The sequence below is a fragment of the Orcinus orca genome, chromosome 7 (assembly GCF_937001465.1).
Source record: "Orcinus orca chromosome 7, mOrcOrc1.1, whole genome shotgun sequence".
Classification (NCBI taxonomy): Eukaryota; Metazoa; Chordata; class Mammalia; order Artiodactyla; family Delphinidae; genus Orcinus; species Orcinus orca.
The window spans coordinates 27,245,012-27,270,844 of NC_064565.1; the positions used below are offsets into that span (position 1 = coordinate 27,245,012).

The 25,833-nt window shown below is 39.0% G+C and overlaps 1 protein-coding gene across 4 annotated transcripts in view; it reads right to left on the minus strand.

The window, feature by feature from the left end:
• The window catches only part of MCM6 (minichromosome maintenance complex component 6), a 45,816-nt gene extending 20,043 nt beyond the window's left edge, over positions 1-25,773 (minus strand). For 2 of the 4 annotated variants that reach the window (XM_049712672.1, XM_049712671.1), the window contains exons 1-11: positions 25,586-25,773; positions 15,727-15,873; positions 14,295-14,405; positions 13,151-13,400; positions 11,419-11,584; positions 10,987-11,132; positions 10,072-10,222; positions 5,446-5,587; positions 3,004-3,145; positions 2,181-2,288; positions 1,158-1,313 (exon numbers count right to left, since the gene is read on the minus strand). In XM_049712672.1, coding sequence (XP_049568629.1) covers positions 1,158-1,313; positions 2,181-2,288; positions 3,004-3,145; positions 5,446-5,587; positions 10,072-10,222; positions 10,987-11,132; positions 11,419-11,584; positions 13,151-13,400; positions 14,295-14,405; positions 15,727-15,873; positions 25,586-25,692 — 1,626 coding nt within the window. In that variant the 5' untranslated portion in view covers positions 25,693-25,773. The remainder of the gene's footprint in view (positions 1-1,157; positions 1,314-2,180; positions 2,289-3,003; positions 3,146-5,445; positions 5,588-10,071; positions 10,223-10,986; positions 11,133-11,418; positions 11,585-13,150; positions 13,401-14,294; positions 14,406-15,726; positions 15,874-25,585) is intronic. The other 2 variants (XM_049712670.1, XM_004265447.3) reach the window with 2 other exon arrangements.
• Positions 25,774-25,833: the final 60 nt, after the last annotated feature.

The window sequence follows — 25,833 nt, forward strand, 5'->3', positions numbered from 1 at the left end:
CCGTGTCCCCTGCATTGGCAGGCAGATTCTTAACAACTGTGCCACCAAGGAAGTCCCTAAATCTGCAATTTTATATTCAATCTTAACACTCTTACACAATTAGGAAAAAAAATGTGACACATGCAATAATTTGATAGGAAGACAGAGGAAGACAAATGATTCAATTTGAAAAAAAAAGAAACAGAAAAATTTGTTTGGAACCCCAATTCTTTTCAACCTTAATGAAAGAACAAAAACAAAAATCTAATAAAAATCATGGGCTTCCCTGGTGGCGCAGTGGCTGAGAATCCGCCTGCCGAAGCAAGGGACACGGGTTCGTGCCCCGGTCTGGGAGGATCCCACATGCCATGGAGTGGCTGGGCCCGTGAGCCATGGCCGCTGAGCCTGCGCGTCCAGAGCCTGTGCTCCGCAACGGGAGAGGCCACAATAGTGAGAGGCCCGTGTACCGCAAAAAAAAAAAAAAAAAAAAAAAAAAAAAAAAACCTCTTAAAGAGTATGGTTGGGAATTAACTGAAATACTGTTTTTTTGAGAATTAAAAAACAGTAACAAGGGGACTTCCCTGGTGGTCCAGTGGTTAAGAATCTGCCTTCCAATGCAGGGGACGCGGGTTTGATCCCTGGTCAGGGAACTAAGATCCCACATGCCGTGGAGCAACTCAGCCTGCGCGCCACAACTACTGAGCTCGCATGCCACCACTACTGAGCTTGTGTGCCTCAATTAGAGATCCTGAGTGCCACAAACTACAGAGCCCACATGCCCTGGAGCCTGTGCACCAAAACTAGAGAAGAGAAAACCTGCATGCCACACTAGAGAGAAGCCTGTGCAACACAACAAAAGATCCCGCGTGCCGCAACTAAGACCCAGTGCAGCCATAAATAAATAAGTAAATAAGTAATAAATCTTTAAAAAAAACAAAACAAAAACAGCAACAAAACCAAAAAACTTGATATTCAACAAAATTAAGCAGAACAAGCAATTCAAGTGATTTTCAGTTGCTTAATAAACCCCTGTCCAATCCTGTGCCACTCTGAGAGAAATGAAAGGTCAGTGACAACACATGCACCAGTTCTTCAGGAGTACATCTTCCAGGCTTGTCTCACTCAATTACTCAAACTGGAAATAATAAAGGAAGCTCAGAGCGATAGCTCATAGTTACCTCATTACATTCATCCACAAGTATAAAGAAGAGATCAAATCGGGACATGATAGGAGCTGACAAGTTTATATTCTGTTTCAATGATTTTGATCTGTCATAGTGTCCACTGATTGGGTTTGCTGCTGCCAAAATGGATGTCCTGGCATTTAGAGTAGCCTGACCACAAAAGGAAAAATCGTGACAGGTTTAAAAAGACAACTGTAATGGCATATGACAAAATGCTCAACCTCATTCATAATGAACTAAATGCAAACCAAAAGAATAAGATATCATCTTTCAGCCAGTGAATCATCAAAATTAAAGTCTGATAATATATAGCAACAGGTACTCCCATATGATGTTGATGGTATGATGTGCACACCCTTTAAGCCAGCAATTTCTTACTAAGAATTTATCTTGCAGCTAGGTACAGGAAGATATGTACAAGGATGTTTACAATATTGTTTGTAATACTAAAGGCTGGAAATGACCTGAATGTCACTCTTCTTTATAAGAGTCTAATGAGCCAAACTGGGGTATGTACAATTGAAAATCACGGAGTAATAAAAAGACAAGTGGATCTAATATATACTGGTATAGAAAGATTACCAAAATAAAATTATGAAGTTAAATGAACAAGGAACAAAACTGTATGTGTATTATGCTTATTTATGATAAAATATTCCTAAAAGGGACATAAACTCAGCAGATACTTCTGAGAATCTATTGGTGCTAGGAGTTGGAGGGGAAGATTTTTTTTTAACTTACGGTTTAAAGTATTGCTTACATTTTTCTTAACTATTTGAATGTATTACTTTTATTTTTAAAGTTTGATTTCTCTCTAATGCTAGTTACAATATTGTACTTATTATTTTCATTTAAATAATCCATCGACTTGATTAGTAATCCTCAAGGCTGTGTTTTCCGTTTCAGTAAACTGCATTTCATGTTGAAGTAATGCATTTTATCCAAGTGATCGTCTAGAGCTACATTAATCTACAAGGCTAAGGCAAGATGCAATGGAACAGAAGTGGACACACGTACCTTCACTCCTGCTTTAGTGATGGAGATGGTCTGCTGTTCCATAGCTTCGTGAATAGCAACTTGATCCCGCACCTCCATCTTATCAAATTCATCAATACAACACACACCCTGTAACCAAACAAACCTAGCATAAGAAACTGCCTTTCAGATGTCAAACGGCAAGGAAACTCAAAGTTTGCTACCACAGAGACCTTTCAGTTCTTTTAAACAACTAAGATAGGTAAGTAAGCAATCCTAACTCCCTCTACTAGAATAAGATAGTACAATAGTTCCCAGAGCTCGAGGGAACCATACTCTTTTGACTCATTTTAAACCAAGAGTGAAACTAAAAACATGCAGTTACTTATTGCACTTTTATTCAACATCAAAACCTTGTATAAATCTCAGGGTCAAAATATTCTGGGTTACTACCTCAGTGTTGACTTTAGGCTGGGAAAGTGAAGGATGGAGTTGGAACATAATGTTTATAAGTATATATAGCTACAATTTACACGCATTCACAGAGCTAACTGATCTATGACAAATACATGCAAAATGCAATAGATATACTCATAGATGTGTCACAGTCTAGAAAGGAAAACTGCTGAGAAGTACTAGTCACAGCAAACACACAAGCTCAGGGCAAGTAATACGTTCTAGAGAAGTTCAGAAAGTGCTGATTAATGATGACAATCCCAATTTCTAGATTAATAAAACCATGAATTATTTACTAAAAGTACTTATTAAAAAGAGGACATCTCCTTAATAGGAACGTATAGGCCTTTATTGATAGGGATGGGGATATTCTGATTTCTTTATATCCAAGAGGGTAAAACGTTCTTACATTATCAGCCAGCATCAAAGCTCCAGCCTCAATGACAAACTCATGAGATTCTTCATCTCTCACAACAGCTGCTGTTAAGCCAGCAGCACTGGATGCTTTGCCACTGGTATAGACAGCTCTGGGACTGAATTCCTCCACGTGCCTGTTCAAGGTTATCATATTCATTAATATATGACTACAAAGCAACCTTTTCAGGATTATCAGCTGGTTATGGCTTATGTCAAGTAAGAATTTAAATTTCTAAAAGAACATTTGAAAGAGGCATTAAGAAAAAAAGCAATTCATAAAGACACATGCCATAGACCAAAGAGAAAGCCTTTTCTCCTTTGGTCTTTTAAATAGGTCAAATCCATTCCTGTTAAAGGAAGATGAAGTTCATACATGGCAAAAACAATAATAAACAGTTCAGCAAAAATGATCTATTAGAAGGCCTTGCACTTAAAATGAAAACAAACAAAAACCAAAACAAAACAAACAACTACAACGAAAAAAAGAAAACAAAACAAGATGGGACATTTATTCCAAAAAGGCAAGGCTGGTTTAACATCTAAGAATCAATAACATGCCATATTAAAAAATGATAAGAACCACCTTAACAGATGCAGAAAAAGCATGTCAAAAAATCTAACGGCCATCATGATAAAAACTCAACTAACTAGAAGAGACTTTCCCTCAATCTGGTAAAGGGCATCTATGAAAACCCACAGCTAACATCATACATAATGGTAAAAGGCTGAATGCTTTCCCCCTAAGAGCAGGAACAAGACTTAGGGGTCTGCTCTTGCCACTTCTATTCAACATTATACTAAAAGGTTCAGCCAGGGCAACTAGGCAAGAAAAAGTCACCCAGATTTGAAAGAAACAACAACTATCACCATTTGCAGTTAACATGATCTTGTCGACAGAAAATCCTATGAAATCCACTGTAACAGTTAGAACTAATAAGTCAGTTCTTGCGATGCTGCAAGATAAAAGATCAGTAATTGTATTTCTACACACTTGCAATAAACAACCCAAAAATTTAACTAAGAAAACAGTTCCATTTACAATAGCATCAAAAAGAATAAAATACTTAGAAATAAGTTTAATAAAAGAAGAGCAAGCTTATACCCTGAAAACTACAAAACATTATTGAAAAATTAGAGAAGACCAAGATATCCCATGTTAATGGATCAAAAGACTTAATATTGTTAAAAAGCAAACATAATCGTGTACAATACTGTTCAGAGGCAACACTGCAGTACATCTTTCTGTGGTGGTGGTGGGAGAGGTGGGAGGCAGGGGCAGAGGAAATGAGAAAAAAAGAGAATTCTCTTAACACAGGACTATTACCTTCAAATCTAGAACTCAGTCCCTGATATACTTGAAGGAAATAGTATTTAATTATAAAACTTCAACTAAAAATGTTTCAGCTTCTAGAACATTTCCATGTTAAAAATTTCCCAGACAAATAAAGGAAAGGCAGCTTGATATAGTATGAAGAGCACATGCTTGGCAGTCAAAATGCTAAGTTCTAATATTCATGGCTTAGAGGCACTTGTCAGCTCTATGCAGTTAGGCAAATTACTGAGGCTCAGAGAAGTTTTGATTGCCTCCCTAAAAGAAGAGAATAATATTACATGCCTGTCTGGATGCTGGTAGGATAAGACATAACACACACACACACACACACACACACACACACACAGCACCAAGAACACAGCAAGTGCTCAAAAACTGGTTGCTCTTATCTTGACCTCTAAGTTTCTTAAAAGTTTGAAAGTAAGCAAGTGTTTTATTATAGCTTTTAAAAATAAGCAAAAATTGCTAAAGTAGTACTCATACTGATAGGTTTAGCATAAAATGTCTCATCTTTATCACACTGTTTTTGGAAAGAGTGTCCTCTTTAAGAACCTTAAGGATGTTTGTATTCTTAATCTCAGCAATCCTATGCCTAGGAATTTACCCAAAGGAAAATAATAAAATAAAAACTTATACACATTATGATGTTCACTGTATTTGACTATTAAAATAAATTACTGTTAAATTGTCTAATATCAGGCTAGGGGAATGATTTTGTAAGTTATACCAACAAAAAACAACAATCATGAAAATAAAGAAACATGGAAAAATATTTAGGGTAAATTAAAATTATGCATGCTGTGACTTACAACCATGAGAATATATATTCATATATTCAAAGACTTTTACACAAAGATTAAAAAAATTCTATGTGGGACTGGAATTACAGACAATTTTTCCCTATTCCCCAAAATTGTAAAATGTTCTTACATTCTACTTAACAAATTAAGGTGTACTTAACCTAAGAGAGTTATATATTCAACAGTCATAATTTATACTCCTGCTCCGGTAAGGGCACACTGACTGCATTCTTGGTAGCACAGAAAGCCTGGAACTACGCATATTGTTTTCTCTGCTGTACTATCTCAGGCAAACACTTACTTGAGAAACTGGCTCTTAGCTGTACTTGGGTCACCAACAATGCAAACATTTATGTCCCCTCGAAGAGAGGTTCCTTCCCCTGTTGTCTTTGGAACACCACCAAAGAGCATCAGCAAGATACCCCGTTTTACTTCGTCATTGCCTGAAATGAAAATCCAAGGTATTTTTCAACATGAGGTTAAACAATTTCACAGGAAACTACAAAGGCATATTTACCAACCAAAAGAGCAGAGACCACTGAAGAAAAGCTAAGACTAGAGTAAAAATATATGGTTCTTGTCCTGTGAATGTAAAGTCACCCAGTCACTGTCCTAATGTCTTCACCTAATCATAGATGGCAATGCTCACCATTCTAAGAGCCTCTCCTTGTCCGTAAGTCCTACTTCCTAAACAAAGCCTTTCCCCATGTCACAGTCCTCAAATATCTCTCCCCATAAATAAACTATGTCCACTACAGCCTACCACATTTGCTAGTTCTTTCTACAGGCAAGTCTTACAGCTCTACCAAGAGTTTGAGGAAATGGTCCATGACTTACTTCTTTTGTATCAGGTACAGTGACCCATGCTGAATATAAATACAAGCTAATTGAACTGATATGGATTAGATAAGATGCTGAATGTGATTTACAGCTGCTTCTGAGAACTGTTTATAAATGCAATATAAGAAGGAAATGCACAATTTAAAAAAAAAAAGACAACACCAGATTTTTAGAAATGTGATACCAGAAGAAACATTTTTCCGTTTTAGTTATTATGACTTTCTGTGAATTCCATCAACAAAGTGCTAGGTACATTTATACAAAACACTCCTTAAAAGCAAAAAATTAAAAATCCAATCCAAAAACAAAATTTCTCCGACTCATAACCTATATGAAACAAATGTGTTGGAGGTGTGGTAGTTTTAAAATGGCCCACAAATTATTTGATAATCCGCTTTTCTAGATGGAGCTTAATTCTCCTCTCCTTAAGTGTGGCTGGGCTTAGCAACTTGCTTCCCACAAATAGCCTATGGTAGAAGTGAAGGTGTCTTAACTTCTGACACTAGGTCCTGAGAAGCACTTTGCTTCCTCCTTGCTCTGCTCTCTTGGATTGCAGGCTCTGGGGGAAGCCAGCTGCTGTGTTGTGAGGACACTGAACCAGCTCAATGGAAGAGACTCATGTGGCAAGGAACTGAGGCTTCCAGCTGACAACTAACATAAGCAGTGAGTAAGCTCCCTCGTCAGTGGATTCTCCAGCCCAAGTCAAGCCTTCAGATGACTGCAGCCCCAGATGACGTCTTGGCTACAAACTCATCAAAGACTGAGCCGGAACCACCTAGCTAAGTCTCTCTCAAATTTCTGACCTATAGACTTTATGAGATAATGTTTGTTGTTTCAAGCCATGAAATTTTGGTATAATTTGTTATGTAGCAACAGTTTAGTTTACAGGGGAATGGAGCAACATAAAATTTGACACCTACTCATTATAAGGGAGGACACTCTAAAATCCACAAAAGATTATTAACATAAAAGAATTTCAGTTCAATTTCATTGACCAAATATTTAAGTAGAAAAAAAGGTTAATTTTCAATGATTAAAAATATATACCTAGGGACTTCCCTGGTGGTCCAATGCTTAAGAATCTGCCATCCAATGCAGGGGACGCGGGTTCAATCCCTGGTCAGGGAACTAAGATCCCACGTGCCACAGTGCAACTAAGCCCGTGCACCACAACTAGAGAGCCTGGATACCACAACTACTGAGCCTGCATGCTCTAGAGCCCGTGTGCCACAACTAGAGAACCCACACACACCACAACTAGAGAGAAGCCCGTGCACTGCAATGAAGAGCCCACACACCACAATGAAAGATCCCGCGTGCCGCAACTAAGACCCAATACAGGCAAATAAATAAACAAATAAATATTTGTAAAAATCCCAATAGCTTAAAAATATATGTATATACCTAAGAGAAATACCCATAATCTTTTTTTTTTTAAAAAGATGTTGGGGGTAGGAGTTTATTAATTAATTTATTTATTTTTGCTGTGTTGCATCTTCGTTTCTGTGCGAGGGCTTTCTCTAGTTGTGGCAAGCGGGGGCCACTCTTCATCGCGGTGCGCGGGCCTCTCACTATGGCGGCCTCTCTTGTTGCAGAGCACAGGCTCCAGACGCGCAGGCTCAGTAGTTGTGGCTCACGGGCCTAACTGCTCCGCGGCATGTGGGATCCTCCCAGACCAGGGCTCGAACCCGTGTCCCCTGCATTAGCAGGCAGATTCTCAACCACTGCGTCACCAGGGAAGCCCCAAGTACCCATAATCTTATGAATTCTTGCCATAACTCCAACTGAATGCGGAAGATAAGGATGGAAAAAACAAGGGTAAAGCATGAGGCCTGAAAATTTAGTCAAATCCTCAACACACAAGGGGATTTAATGAAGTGAGCAGCTAGTAACCAAGAGCTAAGAAAATATGAAAGAAGAAACCACAAGCTATAGGCATAGTAATATAGCCAAAAAACATCAAGAAATCTCTCTCCACCATGAAAACTAAAAAGAAAAATGAGATCAGGATATTAATCTGGCATATTAGAGTATACTTAAGTGCAGTTCTATCTTAAAGCCAGAAAAAAAGACTAAATGACCTTTTTTTTTTAAAAAAAAAAAAAACTATGGTAGAGGGCTTCCCTGGTGGCGCAGTGGTTAAGAATCCGCCTGCCAATGCAGGGGACACGGGTTTGAGCCCTGGTCCAGGAAGATCCCACATGCTATGGAGCAACCAAGACTGTGTGCCACAACTGCTGAGCCTGCACTCTGGAGCCCGCAAGCCACAACTACTGAGCCTGTGTGCCACAACTACTGAAGCGCGTGTGCCTAGAGCCCGTGCTCCGCAACAAGAGAAGCCACCGCAATGAGAAGCCTGCGTGCCACAACTAGAGAAAGCCTGCGCATAGCAATGAAGACCCAATGCAGCGAAAAATAAATAAATAATAAAAATTTAAAAAAACTGGTAGAGTGACGAGGGCTTGGGGATGGCCGCCCTGCAGGCGCACAAACGGCTGTCGGGAGGCTGCTGTGTGGCGGCCGCTGAGACCTTCTCTGTCTGAGCCACAGTTCCTGAGTCCGGGGTCCCGTTTCCCGGAACCTTCAGATTTAAAGTACTACATGAAAATGAAAAGAAAGGTGGTGTATGCTGCCAGCAGGCTGAGATTGGGTGCTAATGAGGAAGCCTTCATTTTAAAGGAAGATTATGAAAGAAGATGAAAACTAAGATTGCTACAGGTTTGAGAACAAGAAAGAGATATTGCTTTACAAATAAGAGAAGATATAAAACAGAGAAGAAATCAGCAACTCACTCGTTTGGCAGAAGAACTAAGGACAGAATGGGAGGAATCACAAACTCAGAAAATAAAGAACTTGGAAAAACTGTATTTGGCAAGTTTAAGAAATATGGGAGAGGGGCATCAACAAGCCAAAGAAAATGTGAGCACTTATTTGACTACCTGCCTGTGGTAGTGATACTTGTTAAAAGTAGATTACAGTTGTTAGACACTTATAAAAATGTTTTCATGGGCTTCCCTGGTGGCGCAGTGGTTGAGAGTCCGCCTCCCAATGCAGGGGACACAGGTTCATGCCCCGGTCGGGGAAGATCCCACATGCCGCGGAGCGGCTGGGCCTATAAGCCATGGCCGCTGAGCCTGCGCGTCCGGAGCCTGTGCTCCAAAACGGGAGAGGCCACAGCAGTGAGAGGCCCGCGTACCACAAAAAAAAGAAAAAAAAAAAAAATGTTTTCATGTATAGAATTTGCTGCGGGCAGTCCGAACTTTTTTGTAAATTTAATATAATTTAACAATTCTGCTAGGTTCATTTCCTAGTAAGAATCATGTCAAGAATAATCTATTTCCAATGATGTTTAAGTTAACATTATTCTCTAACAAATTTATGGTTACCAAAGGGGGAAGGTGGGGGGGATAAATTAGGAAGTTGGGATTAATATATACACAGTACTATATATAAAATACATAACCAACAATGACCTAGTGGATAGCACGGGAAACTATACTCAATATTTTGTAATAACCTATAAAGGAAAACAATCTGAACAAGAATATATATATGTATATAACTGAATCACTGTGCTGTATACCTGAAACTAACACAACATTGTAAATCAACTATACTTCAATTAAAAAAACCAAACATTATTCTCTTCCAGTCCTTAACTATCTGTGTAAATAAAATAGTAACCTTCAGGAAAAAAAAAATTGTGGTAAAATATACACAACTTTTAAGTGGTCCAGTGGAATTAAGTACATTCATTATCTTTTATAACCATCACCCCTATCCATTTCTAGAACTTTTCATCATCCCAAACAGAAACTCTATCCATTAAACAACAATTCCCTATTTCCCTCCTCACCAGGTAACCTCTTTCTACTTTCTTTCTCTGTGAATTTACCTGTTTTAAGTACCTCATTTTAAGTGGAATTGTATAATATCTGTCCTTTTATAAATGACTTTTTAAAACCCCTTCTAAACCCACTAAAAAACTTTCATAACCTGACTTTTGTGTTTTAAGAAGTCACATGTTGCTGTTTTATAATCATTATTTTGATTTCAAGTTTATGCCACAAATGGATAGAACTCTTACCATGTATAGTAGGGAACAGGCTTGTACAAAGATTGTGGTATAGATTTTTATCTTGACTCATTTCAAACACTTTCTCCCACTCCTTCACAGTCATTTGGTTCTTAATGCTCTCAGCTGTCTGTTCCTCATCTCGGAGCTCTTTTCCTCCGAACTGAGGGGTGGAGAAGAAAGGAAAAAAATAGTAGTATAGAAACAGTCAAAATAATGTGCAAGAGAAGAAACATCACCACAAACGAAATATAGCCTGGGAGGTCAACTTCAGAATCTGCTGACTGTAAAGGTTTTTAAAAAAAATCTCCTAACCAGTATGGCCTAAGTTAAGATACTGAAGAGCTTGTCATTTGTCCAGTGATTTAAAAAAAACAAAAAAAGCTACCACTATTGTTTTGTATTGCTATCTAAATGAATCTAGATGCTCATGAGATGAGCCATAATAAAATGTTAATCACTGATATGAAGATGAAAATGAAGAAACAGTACATTATGTTCACCACTCATTTTCCAAACTTTTCCTCACTGCTTTCCCCTCCTGGAACAAAATCAAGCTCTGAAGAACTACAATACCTGGGGTCGATCACTCTCAGAAAGAGCAGTATACTGTACTTCCCAGATACTAAATTTTTCTACTTGTACTTTCTCGAGGAACGTGACAGAGGAACTTTAACAATTAAAAACAGAAAAACAAAAACAGAAAAACCACTATGAATAATAATAGTACCAATGCTCTTAAAGCATTGAGCTCTTATGTACAAAAATAAATAAGACTTTTCCTTAAGATCGGGAAGACAGACATGAAAAAATCTGGTTTTAAAACTAAAGAACAAATCTCAACCCAACCCTGTTTTTAACACTGAGTTTGCGGCAGCCTCAGGGGATGCCTTTCTTAAGCTCTGCCATTCTACTAAGAAGACTCACCCTCGGGTTGGTTGGTGCAACACAACAGGCAAGAAAGACCAGCCTGTATGAAAGATCCCTAACACCAAGTGCCCGGAGCCCTCGAATGCCTTCTGTCTCATATCCATCAACACCACTGACACGGTAATTAGTTTCTGCACGTGCTCCTGAAACAATGAATGATAGACTGTTTCACAGCTCAAATACTGAAGGTGCTGAGAATCAAAACTGCTCAGATAAATGAAACCTATAAATGCAAATATTTCATTTAGGCTTTGAAATTTTTCAGAACAGTAGCTTTTATAGCAAACCAATTTGTTTTTACTCTCATCATAGTTCCTTGCTCACCCTCTGATTGGTAGCCAAAAATAAGACAAGGAAGACGCAAGAAGCTAGGTACTCTGCAGTTCGGGTAACTGAGAATTTGTTAAATTTGAGCCACAGATTACTGACCTGGTATGCTAAGCTTAGACACGTCAGGCACAACAATCAGCGTCCCTGTAAAGTCACACTTGTCACCAGCTTGAGCTGACTCCACAGCTTCAGCCCTCAAGATCACTTCTAAACTGCGAGGGATACTCCCTCGAGGAAGCTCAGCTTGAGTCTCTTGAATACGAACCTGTAACAAAGACAAATAAATTGCCAAGGATGAGAAGAGATCTATTTCAAATGCCATGCAATCTAAATTAAATGCCACAAATATCGACATATCTTAAATTATCTTACTAGTTTGCAGACTTCTGACATGTGCCAACATTCATCTTAAAAATTCTCTACCATAAAACTTTCAATTTGGTAAGAGATTACATCTACTTAAAAACTTCAAGTTCACTTTTACTGTCATTAAACAACATGTATTTTTTTCTTTGTTCAAACTGACTTTAAATAATTGTTCTGTGTTCCATCTTCCTCTAAATTGTCAGGGAAATTTTATGAAAAATTTCACATCTTTTATACCCTCCACCTCAACACAACTGTTATCATTACTTAAGACACACATATTTTTACTGTATTATTTGAAAGAAGTTGCAAAAATCAAGATACTTCACCCCTAAATATTTTAGCACTCACCTCTTAAGAATAAAGACAGTCTCCTATGTAACCACAATACCATCAATCACACAAAGAGATTTAAATATTTAATTCCATAATGACTTCTTTATCTAGTCCATCTTCAAATTTCCCCAGTTGTCAAGAATGTCCTTTATTACAGCTGTTTTTTTCCCCCCCAAACCAAGACCCAACCTAAATTCATATTTTGTATTTGGTTGTTATATCATGTTCTTTATCAAATATAAAGCATCTTTTACCCAAAGTTGTTGGTAAGAACACATGTTTCCTATAAACCAAGTATCAGAATAAAACAAGAAAACTAAGTAAGGACTAAAAACTGAATTTAATATAAATTATTTATTTTAGTCTGGTACTCATTCTCCAGTGCTTGAGCTGCTGCAGCTTTTCTCTTTGCATATATCAGAGTTACTAAGCCCTGAAGAGCTTTAGCCCCTTCATTCTTACTGCTACCATCCAACTCTTGCCCAGTTACTACAACTGCCTATTAGTCTCTTGTTAAATACCACACACAGTTGTCTCATTAATCTTCCTTTAAAATTCACATCATCTGAAAACTTATCCCCTTGCTTATCAAGATAGGTCCAAGCTTCTCAATCTGAGATTTAAGGCTCCAAGTACTTCCATGCTTCATACCAAATCATCTCTCAGATGATCTCCAATTTGGTTCCTCTACTTTAATCATGATAATCCTCATTGCTATTGACAAGCATGTCCATTTTCACCTGTCCTTTTATTTATGCCTTCCTCCCTCCTAACCACCAACTCCAAGTCTTACACCAACAAGTCTCTACTTCTGCAAAAATTTTCCTAACTCTAGCTTGTAATAATAACAGTAATAATAATGGTTACTGTTTATTCTTTGACAAATACATTTTATTTGCCTGAAGGAGCTTCCAATCCAAGTTATTAATGGTTAGAACACATTTATATACTGATAATTGAAATTTGCATTACAAATTTTTAGCTTAAATCTGTAGTCACACTTGATGAACCTTGACTTACATAAAAACTGAGTTTAACATTGCCTAAGTAAGCTTATAATAATTACAAGTGCCTAGAAGTGAATTATTAGCATAGGCTGAATCTGATCTAAAAAGAAATTAATAAGCACCTTTTGAAAATCAACAAATCTCGATTTATTTGTATCCAGCAGGAATCTCCTTCTGTTGGCACAAACTGGATTTCGGCAGATGTTTGGCTGTGTGTATCTGAATTGTTGTTCTACATCCTTGATCACTGTCTGACAGTCCAAGCACAGGAAAGTTCCGCTCACAAGCTCTGGATGAACTGGGTGAGTCCGTACCACCTGCCCACTGATGCGAGTGAGCAAACCAATTCTGGATGAGTTGAGTTCTCGAATTCTGTTTAAAGACAGATATTGTATTACTAAATATTCATTTTCAAACTAAAAATTTTCACTTTTAATGAGAGGATATTCAATGATAATTTATGCTTAAAATAACAACAACAAAATAAGAGACAAGGTATTCTTTGGACTCTCCTACAAGAATAATTTAGTCAACATGCCCATTCCTGAAGTATAATGTACATGCATCCACAACAAAATACATAAATGAATAAATAAGAAAAACTAAGTAAAGGACATGAAAGAAATGCAATTACAATTTTAAAACACAATGATCCCATTTTTGTTTTATATGCAAATACATTTTTTTCTTACCTACATTTCTAAATAAGCATTTTCACAGTAAAGTTATCCTTGGGAAAAATTATCATAGGAAAATTTTTTTTTCTGAACTTGAAGGTTTAGAAAACACTGTATTTCACAAACCCATTTTATATTAAATAACTTAGTAATTTTATAAGTAATTTTAGTAGTTTAAGTTTTCAAAATATCACTTCAATTTCCTGCAACAAATTTATTCTTTAAATAACTGCTAAAGAGGAAAACAGTTTAAAAGCTATGCTATTTAAGCTCTTGACAATTCATTAATTTTTGTGACTGTTCTCAGTTTTCATATTTTCTCACTAATTTTTCACCTCAACATCCCTTAAAAGGTCTCCTAAAATACTATAATCCCCAGAAATTGCTTCACTTAACATACTTCCCATCCCATTTTCCTGGAAATACATATTTTCCAAAACTAAATCTTCTGGATAACTGGATATAACTCTTTATAGACCTGGATATAACTCTTTATAGACCTAAGACTACAACCTTCTGAGCTTTCTGACAATTAAGTGATGCCTATACTATTTGGGGAATTTTTTTTTTTCAAAGAAGGGTTTCTTACTTGTGTCTGGTAGGAAGATCTTGGAATGCAACATAAAAATCCTTGGCAAGAGGGATCTCTTTACGGTCTTTGACAAAGGTTTTCAAGGCCCGACACAGGTAAGGGTAAACTCTGAAAAACAAACAAAAAGTAAATCAACTGACAACTTCAAGAGGCTTACCAAGGGCTCCTTCCCCTTATGCTTCCCAACAGCTGAAAGTAAGGAATTTCATCTGGTTACAACCAAGCTTTAGAATTTAACTCTGCGGGACACTTCTATCATCTGATCCAGGTTTAGAGCATCTTCAATCCTCTCCTATTCCACCATAAATATATCTAAGACAATAGAAACACCAAAGATAAAATGCTGTTCCTGAAAACCTATTATTTTTAAATAATCATTTAGCATGCACACAGCAGGTCACTCCTCTGTCCAAGATGACTCTACTTGAACCACCTGGGCAGTATACTACCTAGCAAGGCAGCCTCCCACTTGTCAAGGCCTACTATTTTCTTCCAGGTTTTATTCTTGATTGATAGGAAGTGGATAAGGGCAGGGAAGGAATTTGTGTACTGATTTGAGAGCAAGTTGGCAGAAACGTTTCACTTGACTGGTTAGATGGAAGTGTGCATGTTCTCTTAACTTTTAAATAGCTGAGGCAGCTTGGTTTAAGTGGTAGGATCTGGAAGTCCTCTGAAAAATCAGCTACTTTCAGGAGACAGAACTGCGGCACGGTCTGTGCATGAGGTACAGGCACAGGTGTTTCCACCATCAGCCCTGATTTTCTATTTCCCTCTCACTTGTCAGTACAACTTTTCCTGCTACATACTATCACAATAAACTCTGCTGCTTATCCCTCTAACCGTTCTTGATAGCCATATATGACTAGAAACACTGAGACAAATTCTCCATCTCCCAGTACACCAGGTAAAAGAACAGGACTGTGACTCCTTACTCCTGGGTCTTCATTTCTCTTTCATAACAGTCCACAGTGTTTATTTTAACCTGATTTTATTTAAACTAAGTTTTGTGTAGAAAGATATTTCTGGCTTTATATAGCAATTGAAAGCAAAACAAAAGCCTAATGTCTAATTTCTGCCAAAAAAATACCATTCAGCTTTTAAAATGTTTCAAGGGATTTTATATGATATGGGGAGGGAGAGTGGATTAAATGAATGACATAGCAATAGCACTGAAGCCTGAAACAAAGCAATCCTCTTAACACCCGGAAAAACTACATAGAAAACAAAGGTTTTCAACATTCGCATGTGAAAAACAGTCAACTCCACAAAGGCTTAAATTAGTTCAGAGCAGCACTAAAATGACCACTGGCTGTATCGAAGGGCCTCTGTGACAGCTGCCCTTTTGCCTCACAAATGAACACTTCCATTCTAAGAATAGCTGGCTTCCCAGGCTACATGTCTATTTAAAGTGAAGATTAATACACCAAACCTATAGAACTCCTCTTGAATGGTGGTGGAAAGTTGCTGGTTAAATTGCTCCAGGTCCAAAAAACTCACAACCAATGTGTTTCTCTCGGGACGAATTAACTCCTCAGCTAACTGCAAGTACTTAATTTCTCCATCGCTGTTCTGGAACCTGTAGATACATGCAAGTCAGATTAAACCTAAGAATTAGGCAGCAAAAAGAAGAATGTGAATGCCTGATAATTCAGCATATTGGTTAAAGACCATCAGTTTTAGGGTCAGACAGGCCCATTTTAGTAGTTGTATAACTTGGGGCAAGTTACTTACCTATTCTAAACCTGTCCCTCTTCTGTTTGAAAAAAAAATAATAAAAAAGATTAGAACATCATCTTATCTCTTAAGATCACTGTGAAGATTAAATGAGAAAATGCCTTTAAAATGTTTTGTACAAAGCTGGGAACATAGCAAAACTACGTCTTCAGATTTAAATCTGAATTTCTTGATTTAACACTTTCCAATCTTAACTGTACACACCAACAATAAAAGAATAGTTAGTATTTGTTGATTAGAAAATATTAAATCAAGATATCCAGGTTAGGAGATTGGTTCAAGATGGCAGAGTAGAAGGACGTGTGCTCACTCCCTCTTGTGAGAGCACCGGAATCACAACTAGCTGCTGGACAATCATCAACAGGAAGACACTGGAACTCACCAAAAAAGATATCCCACATCCAAAGACAAAGGAGAAGCTGCAATGAGGCGGTAGGAGGTGCGCAATCACAATAAAATCAAATCCCATAACCGCTGGGTGGGTGACTCACAAACTGGAGAACAATTTTACCACGGAAATCCACCCACTGGAGTGAAGGTTCTGAGCCCCCCGTCAGTCTTCCCAACCTGGGGGTCCGGCAACGGGAGGAGGAATTCCCAGAGAATCAGACTTTAAAGGCTAGCGGGATTTGACTGCAGGACTTCGACAGGACTGGGGGAAACAGAGACTCCACTCCTGGAGGGCACACACAAAGTAGTGTGCACATCGGGACTCAGGGGAAGGAGCAGCGACCCCATAGGAGACTGAACCAGACCTACCTGCTAGTGTTGGAGGGTCTCTGGCAGAGGCAGGGGGTGGCTATGGTTCACTGCGAGGACAAGGACACTGGCAGCAGAAGTTCTGGGAAGTAGACACCTCCTGGTGTCGCCCACCAAAGAGCCTGTAGGCTCCAGTGCTGGGTCGCCTCAGGCCAAACAACCAACAGGGAGGACACTCAGCCTCACCCATCAGCAGACAAGTGGATTAAAGTGTTACTAAGCTCTGCCCACCAGAGCAACAGCCAGCTCTACCCACCCCATCAGGAAGCTTGCACAAGCCTCTTAGATAGCCTCAACCACCAGAGGGCAGACAGCAGAAGCAAGAAGAGCTACAATCCTGCAGCCTATGGAACGAAAACCACATTCACAGAGAGACAGACAAAATAAAAAGGCAGAGGACTATACCAGGTGAAGGAACAAGATAAGACCGCAGAAAAACAATTAAATGAAGGGGAGATAGGTAACCTTCCAGAAAAAGAATTCAGAATAATGATAGTGAAGACGATCCAGGACCTCGGAAAAAGAATGGAGGCAAAGATTGAGAAAATGCAAGAAATGTTTAACAAAGACCTAGAAGAAGTAAAAAACAGAGATGAATAATACAATAACTGAAATGAAAAATACACTAGAAGCAATCAGTAGAATAACTGAGACAGAAGAATGGATAAGTGACCTGGAAGACAGAATGGTGGAATTCACTGCTGAGGAACAGAATAAAGAAAAAAGAATGAAAAGAAATGAAGACAGCCTAAGAGACCTCTGGGACAACATTAAATGCACCAACATTTGCATTATAGGGGTCCCAGAAGGAGAAGAGAGAGAGAATCGACCTGAGAAAATATCTGAAGAGATTATAGTTGAAAACTTCCCTAACATGGGAAAGGAAATAGTCACCCAAGTCCAGGAAGCACAGAGAGTCCCAGGCAGGATAAACCCAAAGAGAAACACGCCAAGACACACAGTAATCAAACTGACAAAAATTAAAGACAAAGAAAAATTATTAAAGGCAACAAGGGAAAAACGACAAATAACATACAAGGGAACTCCCATAAGGTTAACAACTGATTTCTCAGCAGAAACTCCACAAGCCAGAAGGGAGTGGCACGATATATTTAAAGTGATGAAAGGGAAGAACCTACAACCAAGATTACTCTACCCAGCAAGGATCTCATTCAGATTCGATGGAGAAATCAAAAGCTTTATAGACACACAAAAGCTAAGAGAATTCCACACCACCAAACCAGCTCTACAACAAATGCTAAAGGAACTTCTCTAAGTGGGAAACCCAAAAGAAAAGAACCTACAAAAACAAACGTAAAACAATTAAGAAAATGGTAATAGGAAAATACATATCGATAATTACCTTGAATGTGATTGAATTAAATGCTCCAACCAAAAGACACAGGCTTGCTGAATGGATACAAAAACAAGACCCGTATATATGCTGTCTATAAGAGATACATACAGACTGAAAGTGAGGGGATGGAAAAAGTTATTCCATGCAAATGGACATCAAAAGAAAGCTGGAGTAGCAATACTTATATCAGGTAAAATAGACTTTAAAATAAAGAATAGGGCTTCCCTGGTGGCGCAGTGGTACAGAGTCCGCCTGCTGATGCAGGGGACACGGGTTCGTGCCCCGATCCGGGAAGATCCCACATGCCGCGGAGCAGCTAGGCCCGTGAGCCATGGCCACTGAGCCTGCGCATCCGGAGCCTGTGCTCCGCAATGGAAGAGGCCACAACAGTGAGAGGCCCGTGTACCGCAAAACAAACAAACAAACAAAATAAAGAATATTACAAGAGACAAGGACACTACATAATGATCAAGGGATCAATCCAAGAAGAAGATAAAACAATTATAAACTTATAGGCACCCAAAATAGGAACACCTCAATACACAAGGCAAATGCTAACAGCTATTAAAGAGGATATCAATAGTAACACAATAATAGTGGGGGACTTTATAACGCCTCACCTACACCAATAGACAAATCATCCAGACAGAAAATTAATAAGGAAACACAAGCTTTAAATGACACAATAGACCAGATAGATTTAATTGATATTTATAGGACATTCCATCCGAAAACAGCAGATTACACTTTCTTCTCAAGTGCACACAGAACATTCTCCAGGATAGATCACATCTTGGGTCACAAATCAAACCTTGGTAAATTTAAGAAAACTGAAATCATATCAAGCATCTTTTCCAACCACAACGCTATGAGATTAGAAATCAATTACAGGGGAAAAAAAAACGTAAAAAACACAAACACATGGAGGCTAAACAATATGTTACTAAATAACCAAGAGATCACTGAAGAAATCAAAGAGGACATCAAAAAATACATAGAGACAAATAACAATGAAAACATGACAATCCAAAACCTATGGGATGCAGCAAAAGCAGTTCTAAGAGGGAAGTTTATAACAATACAATCCTACCTCAAGAAACAAGAAAAATCTCAAATAAACAATCTAACCTCACACCTAAAGGAACTAGAGAAACAACAAACAAAACCCAAAGTTAGTACAAGGATAGAAATCATACAGCTCAGAGCAAAAATAAATGAAATAGAAACAAAGAAAACAACAGCAAAGATCAACTCTATGCCAATAAAATGGACAACTTGGAAGAAATGGACAAATTCTTAGAAAGGTATAACCTTCCAAGACTGAACTGGGAAGAGGCAGAAAATATGAACAGACCAATCACAAGTAATGAAATTGAAACCGTGATTAAAAATCTTCCAACAAACAAAAGTCCAGGACCAGACAGCTTCACAGGTGAATTCTACCAAAGGTTTAGAGAAGGCTAACACTCTTCCAAAAAATTACAGACAAAGGAACACTCCCAAACTCATTTTATGAGGACATCACCCTGATATCAAAACCAGACAAAGATACAAAAAAAAAAAAATTACAGACCAATATCACTGATGAATATAGATGCAAAAATCGTCAACAAAATACTAGCAAACAGAATCCAACAACACATTAAAAGGATCATATACCATGATGAAGTGGGATTTATCCCAGGGATGCAAGGATTCAACATATGCAAATCAACCAATGTGATACACCATATTAACAAATTGAAGGATAAAAACCATACGATAATCTCAAAAGATGCATAAAAAGCTTCTGACAATATTCAACTCTCAAAAGATGCATAAAAAGCTTTTGACAAATTTCAACACCCATTTATGATAAAAACTCTCCAGAAAGTGGGCATAGAGGGATCCTACCTCAACATAATAAAGGCCATATATGACAAACCCACAGCAAACATCATTCTCAATGGTGAAAAACTGAAACCATTCCCTGTAAGATCAGGAACAAGACAAGGATGTCCACTTTCGCCACTCTTATTCAACAGTTTTGCAAGTCCTAGCCATGGCAATTACAGAAGAAAAATAAAAGGAATCCGAATTGGAAAAGAAGAAGTAAAACTGTCACCATCTGCAGATGATACTGTACATAGATAATCCTAAAGATGCCAGCAGAAAACTACTAGAGCTAATCAATGAATTTGGTAAACTTGCAGAATACAAAATTAATGCATAGAAATCTCTTGCATTCCTATACACTAACAATGAAGGATCAGAAAGAGAAATTAGGGACACAGTCCCATTCACCACTGCAACAAAAAGAATACCTAGGAATAAACCTAAGGAGACAGAAAACCTGTACTCAGAAAACCATAAGACACTGATGAAAGAAATCAAAGATGACACAAGCAGATAGAGATATATCATGTTCTTGTATTGGAAGAATCAATATTGTGAAAATGACTATACCACCCAAAGCAATCTATAGATTCAATGCAATCCCTATCAAATGACCAATGGCATTTTTTCCAGAACTAGAACAAAAAATCTTAAAATTTGTATAGAGACACAAAAGACCCCGAATAGCCAAAGCAATCTTGAGGGGAAAAAACGAATAGCCAAAGCAATCTTGAGGGGAAAAAACGGAGCTGGAGGAACCACAGCTGGAAGTCCCTGACTTCAGACTATACTACAAAGCTACAGTAACGAAGGCAACATGGTACTGGCATAAAAACAGAAATATAGATCAATGGAACAGGATAGAAAGCCCAGAGATAAACCCACACACCTATGGTCAACTAATCTATGACAAAGGAAGCAAGGATATACAATGGAGAAAAGACAATCTCTTCAATAAATGGTGCTGGGAAAACTGGACAGCTACATGTAAAAGAATGAAATTAGCACATTCCCTAACACCATACACAAAAATAAACTCAAAATGGATTAAATACTTAAATGTAAGGCCAGACACTATAAAACTCTTAGAGGAAAACATAGTCAGAACACTCTTTGACATAAATCACAGGAAGGTCTTTTTTGATCCACCTCCTAGAGTAATGTTAATAAAAACAAAAATAAACAAATGGGACCTAATGAAACTTCTAAGCTTTTGCACAGCAAAGGAAACCATAAACAAGACGAAAAGACAACCCTCAGAATGGGAGAAAATATTTGCAAACGAATCAACGGACAAAGGATTACTCTCCAAAATATATAAACAGCTCATGCAGCTCAATATTAAAAAAACAAACAAGCCAATCAAAAAATGGGCAGAAGACCTAAATAGACATTTCTCCAAAGAAGACATACAGATGGCCAAGAGGCACATGAAAAGATGCTCAACATCACTAATTATTAGAGAAATACAAATCAAAACTATAATGAGGTTTCACACACTGGTCAGAATGGGCATCATCAGAAAATCTACAAATAACAAATACTGGAGAGGGTGTGGAGATAAGGGAACCCTCTTGCACTGTTGGTGGGAATGTAAACTGATACAGCCACTATGGAGGTTCCTTAAAAAACTAAAAATAGAATTACCATAGGACCCAACAATCCCACCACTGGGCATATACCCAGAGAAAACCATAATTCAAAAAGACACATGCGTCGCAATGTTCACTGCAGCACTATTTGCAACAGCCAGGTCATGGAAGCAACCTAAATGCCCATTGACAGACAAATGGATAAAGAAGATGTGGTACATATATACAATGGACTATTACTCAGCCATAAAAAAGAATGAAACTGGGTCATTTGTAGAGACGTGGATGGACCTAGAGACTGCCATACAGAGTGAAGTTAAGTTGGAAAGAGAAAAACAAATATCGTATATTAACATATATATGTGGAATCTAGAAAAATGGTACAGATGAACCATTTGCAAGGCAGAAATAGAGACACAAGATGTAGAGAACAAATGTATGGACACCAAGGGGGGAAAGCGGGGGGCTGTTGTTGGTGGTGGTGATGGTGAGATGAATTGGGAGATTAGGACTGACATATATATACTAATATGTATAAAATAGATAACTAATAAGAATGTGCCATATATTAAAAAAAGTGATAAGTAATAAAAAAACTCAAAAAAACCCAACTCTATTAATGATATAAAAAAAAAAGAAAGAAATACAGGTTAAAATCCAAAGATTTAATTTCTAAAGAGAAAACTGACAGATTAGTTGTTGATTTATGAACCAGAATACAAATAAATACACAGAAATGAGGTGCTTCAGCGCCTAAGACCTTCAGGAAAAAGGAAACATACACACACACAAAGTAAAGCTGGTGTGTTTTTTCCAAAAGCGTATCATACGAACATATTTGATTTTTGTTCTTCTAACATAACCATGCAGATTAGTTTTGAGAAAAAATCAATTCCTCCTTCAAATACAGCATGTTCTAACTGTTAAATACCTAAATATCTATCTGCAAAGCACTATGCCAGAGGTACCACAGGCTGGAAATGACAGCATCGTCCCTCTGCTGGGGTTGACACTCTCATAGGAGACATTTCTACTAAAAAGAGGGACAAGACATCTAAATGTTCATGACAAATGAACGAACAAAATGTAGTATACACATACAACAGAATATTATTCAACCTTAAAACAGGATATTCTGCAATGTCTCAATATGGATGAATCTTGAGGACATGGTGCTAAGTGAAATAAGCCAATTACAGAAAGACAAATATTGCATGATTCTACTAATATGAGGTATCTAAAAGTCAAATTCAGGAATTCCCTGGTGATGCAGTGGTTAGGACTCCACGCTTTCACTGCCGTGGGCCCAGGGTTCGATCCCTGGCCAGGGAACTAAGATCTCACAAGCCATTGGGAGAGGCCAAAAAAAACCCCCAAAAGTCAAATTCATAGAATCAAAGAGTGGTATGGTGGTAGGAGGAAGAGGAGAATGTGGAGGTACTACAGGCATAAAGTTTCAGTCAAGCAAGATGAATAAGCTCTAACAGATCTACTGTACAATAACACAGTAGTTAAAATTTTGTTAAGAAGGTTGATTTCATGTTAAGTGTTCTTTCCACAATAAAATAAAAAGGAAAAAGAAAAAGGAGGAGGTAAAAGAATGTAACAGGGGAATATAAACTAATTTTGCCTAACAGGAACATCTACAAAGGCTTCATGCATATAAAAGGTAACACTGGAATTTGGTGTTGAAAGACTTTCAAAATTTGAAAGAAAAAAAAAGTGAGTGGTGGATAGATTGGCTACAGATGTTTGCAAGTATGTAGCAAAGTCAGGAAGGGTATGGGAGGAGTGTGGATAATGACAGAATGGCTGTGGAAGATCAAACTGGAAAAGGCAGCTGTGAAGAATTTGGATCTTATTCCATAAGCAATGGCAATCAAAGTTGGTATTTTGAGAGGGCGTTAACATTTTTTCCCCAACAAATACAGGGATTATTTGTCTTGTTCATCATTGTGCCCAGGAGTCAGCTGCATGGCAAACTTCAAGGAAGCAAAGGTAATTACATTATTTGTTAAAATCAAACATAACTGAGGACCTGTGTAATGTGGTGTGGTGGCTAGGGGGGATTAAGGATGGGATTTACATTCAGATGAAACGGCTGACAGGTAAATATATTACCAGAGATGACAGAAAATGGCAGCTTGGGAACATAAGGGAAGAAAGGATTGGTGCTGCCTGAAAGGTTTCTAGGGTTTAACAAATGAGGTATGATTCTTTAGCTAGGCTTTGAAGGATGAAGAGCTGTCAGGCAGAGAGTAACATTGCCAAAAGTAGGGTAATATAAGTTAAACTATGGTTTTAACTCTATCAGAATTTCACAAGACAGCAGAATTATTCACAGTGGTAAAAGTGTGGAAACAACCTACACATCCACGGATGGATGAAGAGACAAACGAAATGTGGTATAGACATACAATGATATACTATTCACCCTTCAAAAGGAAATTCTGGCGCATGCTACAGCATGGAAAACCTCAAAGACACACTATGCTAAGTGAAGTAAGCTGGTCACAAAAGGACAAATATTGTATGACTCCAAGTCTGAGGTACCTAGAGTAGTCAAGTTCATAGACTGAAAATAGAATGGTGGTTGTCAGGGGCAGGAGGGTCGGGGGGGAATGGTGAATCATTGTTTAGTGGGTGCAGAGTTTCAGTTTGGGAAGAAGAAAAGTGGTCTGGAGATGGATGTTGGTGATGGCTGTATAACAAGGTAAATGTACTTAACGCCAGTGAACTCTGTGTTTAAAAAAGGTTAAAATGGGGACTTCCCTGGTGGTCCCGTGGTTGAGACTCTCTTCCCAAAACAGGGGGCATGGGTTCGATCCCTGGTTGGGGAACTAAGATCCCATGTACCACAGGGCACGGCCAAGAAAAAAAAAAAAAGGTTAAAATGGTAAAGGTTTTACCACAATAAAAAAAAAAAAAAAAAGAATTTCCTGCCATGTTATGAGCCTTAAAGACGTGGAAGTCATTAAGGCCCTTGAGAATAGCTAAAAGAAATTTTAAGGATGGGAAGCATTTTCGTAAGACATGTGCTAATTTTTAAAAGCTTCACTATAACTAGCGCTAACAACTTAGTGGAGTTTCTAAATATTAGTAAAACCGCATATGACTTTTTTTTTTAGGACTATGGCAAAGAGTCTCAGGCCAAGATGTCATCGAGGAGAACTTCAAATGCAAGAAATGATCAAATTAAAAAACTGAGCTCTTAAAAAAAAAAAAAGAATTTCCTAAGACATTCCGCAGTGCTTCCACTTCTTCCTGGAGGCGGTAGAGTCCCACTCAGGGAAAGCAGAGCTATATCTGCACGATCTAAGAAAAGTAACTGGTGGCAGTGGCTGAAAGCCAGGGAGAGGGGGTTTGAGATGCCTGGAGCCTAAAAAAGGCAACAGAAAAAAAGAAAAGTGGGGTTTGGAGGGTTGGAAGGAAAGGAAGAGACGGAGGAAGTGCGTTCAGCGCCATAAGCAGGTCGGGCCCTCGCCCGAGCATCTGTCAACCACGGGGTTCACTCCGGCCCTTTCAACTCCACGGGCTCCAGGGCTGCCAGGCCCTCGGTGGACCCCAGTCAGGCCCCCGCCAGGATTCATACGCCAGTTCGGCCTCCCCCGCGACCCTGAGGACGCGAGGCCTAACTGGACGAGTTACTCATCCCCACCCAGCCTCAGGGTCCGAACAAGGAACCGGGGGCTACACGACCACCAGGCTTACAGGCTGTGAGGACTGAACGACGGGCCTAAAGCCCTCGGCCCAGGGCACTGCGCACGGCAGGAGTTTGCGGAAGAGCTCCAGATGGATTTCACCCCCGGAAACCAGCCCAGCCGGCCCAGCCTCCTCTCCGCGGCCCGCTCTCCGAGGCGCGCGACCCCTCAGTTCCCGAACACGCGCGGGGCCCACGGCGCCCCCGGGCTCCGGAAGCCGCGAGGGGCGGGAGGGGAAGTTCCGCGGGTAACGGGCGCCCTCCGACTTACTCCTCCAAGAAGTCCACGAATAGTTTCTGGCACTTCTCGGCCACCTCGTCGCGGACTTCCAGGTGCTGGCTGCCGGCGCCAGGCTCCGCTGCCGCCGCGAGGTCCATCGCTGCTTAATGCTGAGGGGCCGCCGGCGCCTCACTGGACTGCAGAGAGTTGCTTCTCCCCGGACGCTGCCGCTCGGCGCGCACCTCCTCTGCCCCGCCCCTCCTCTGCCCCGCCCCTTCGCCGGAAGGCCGGAGCCAATC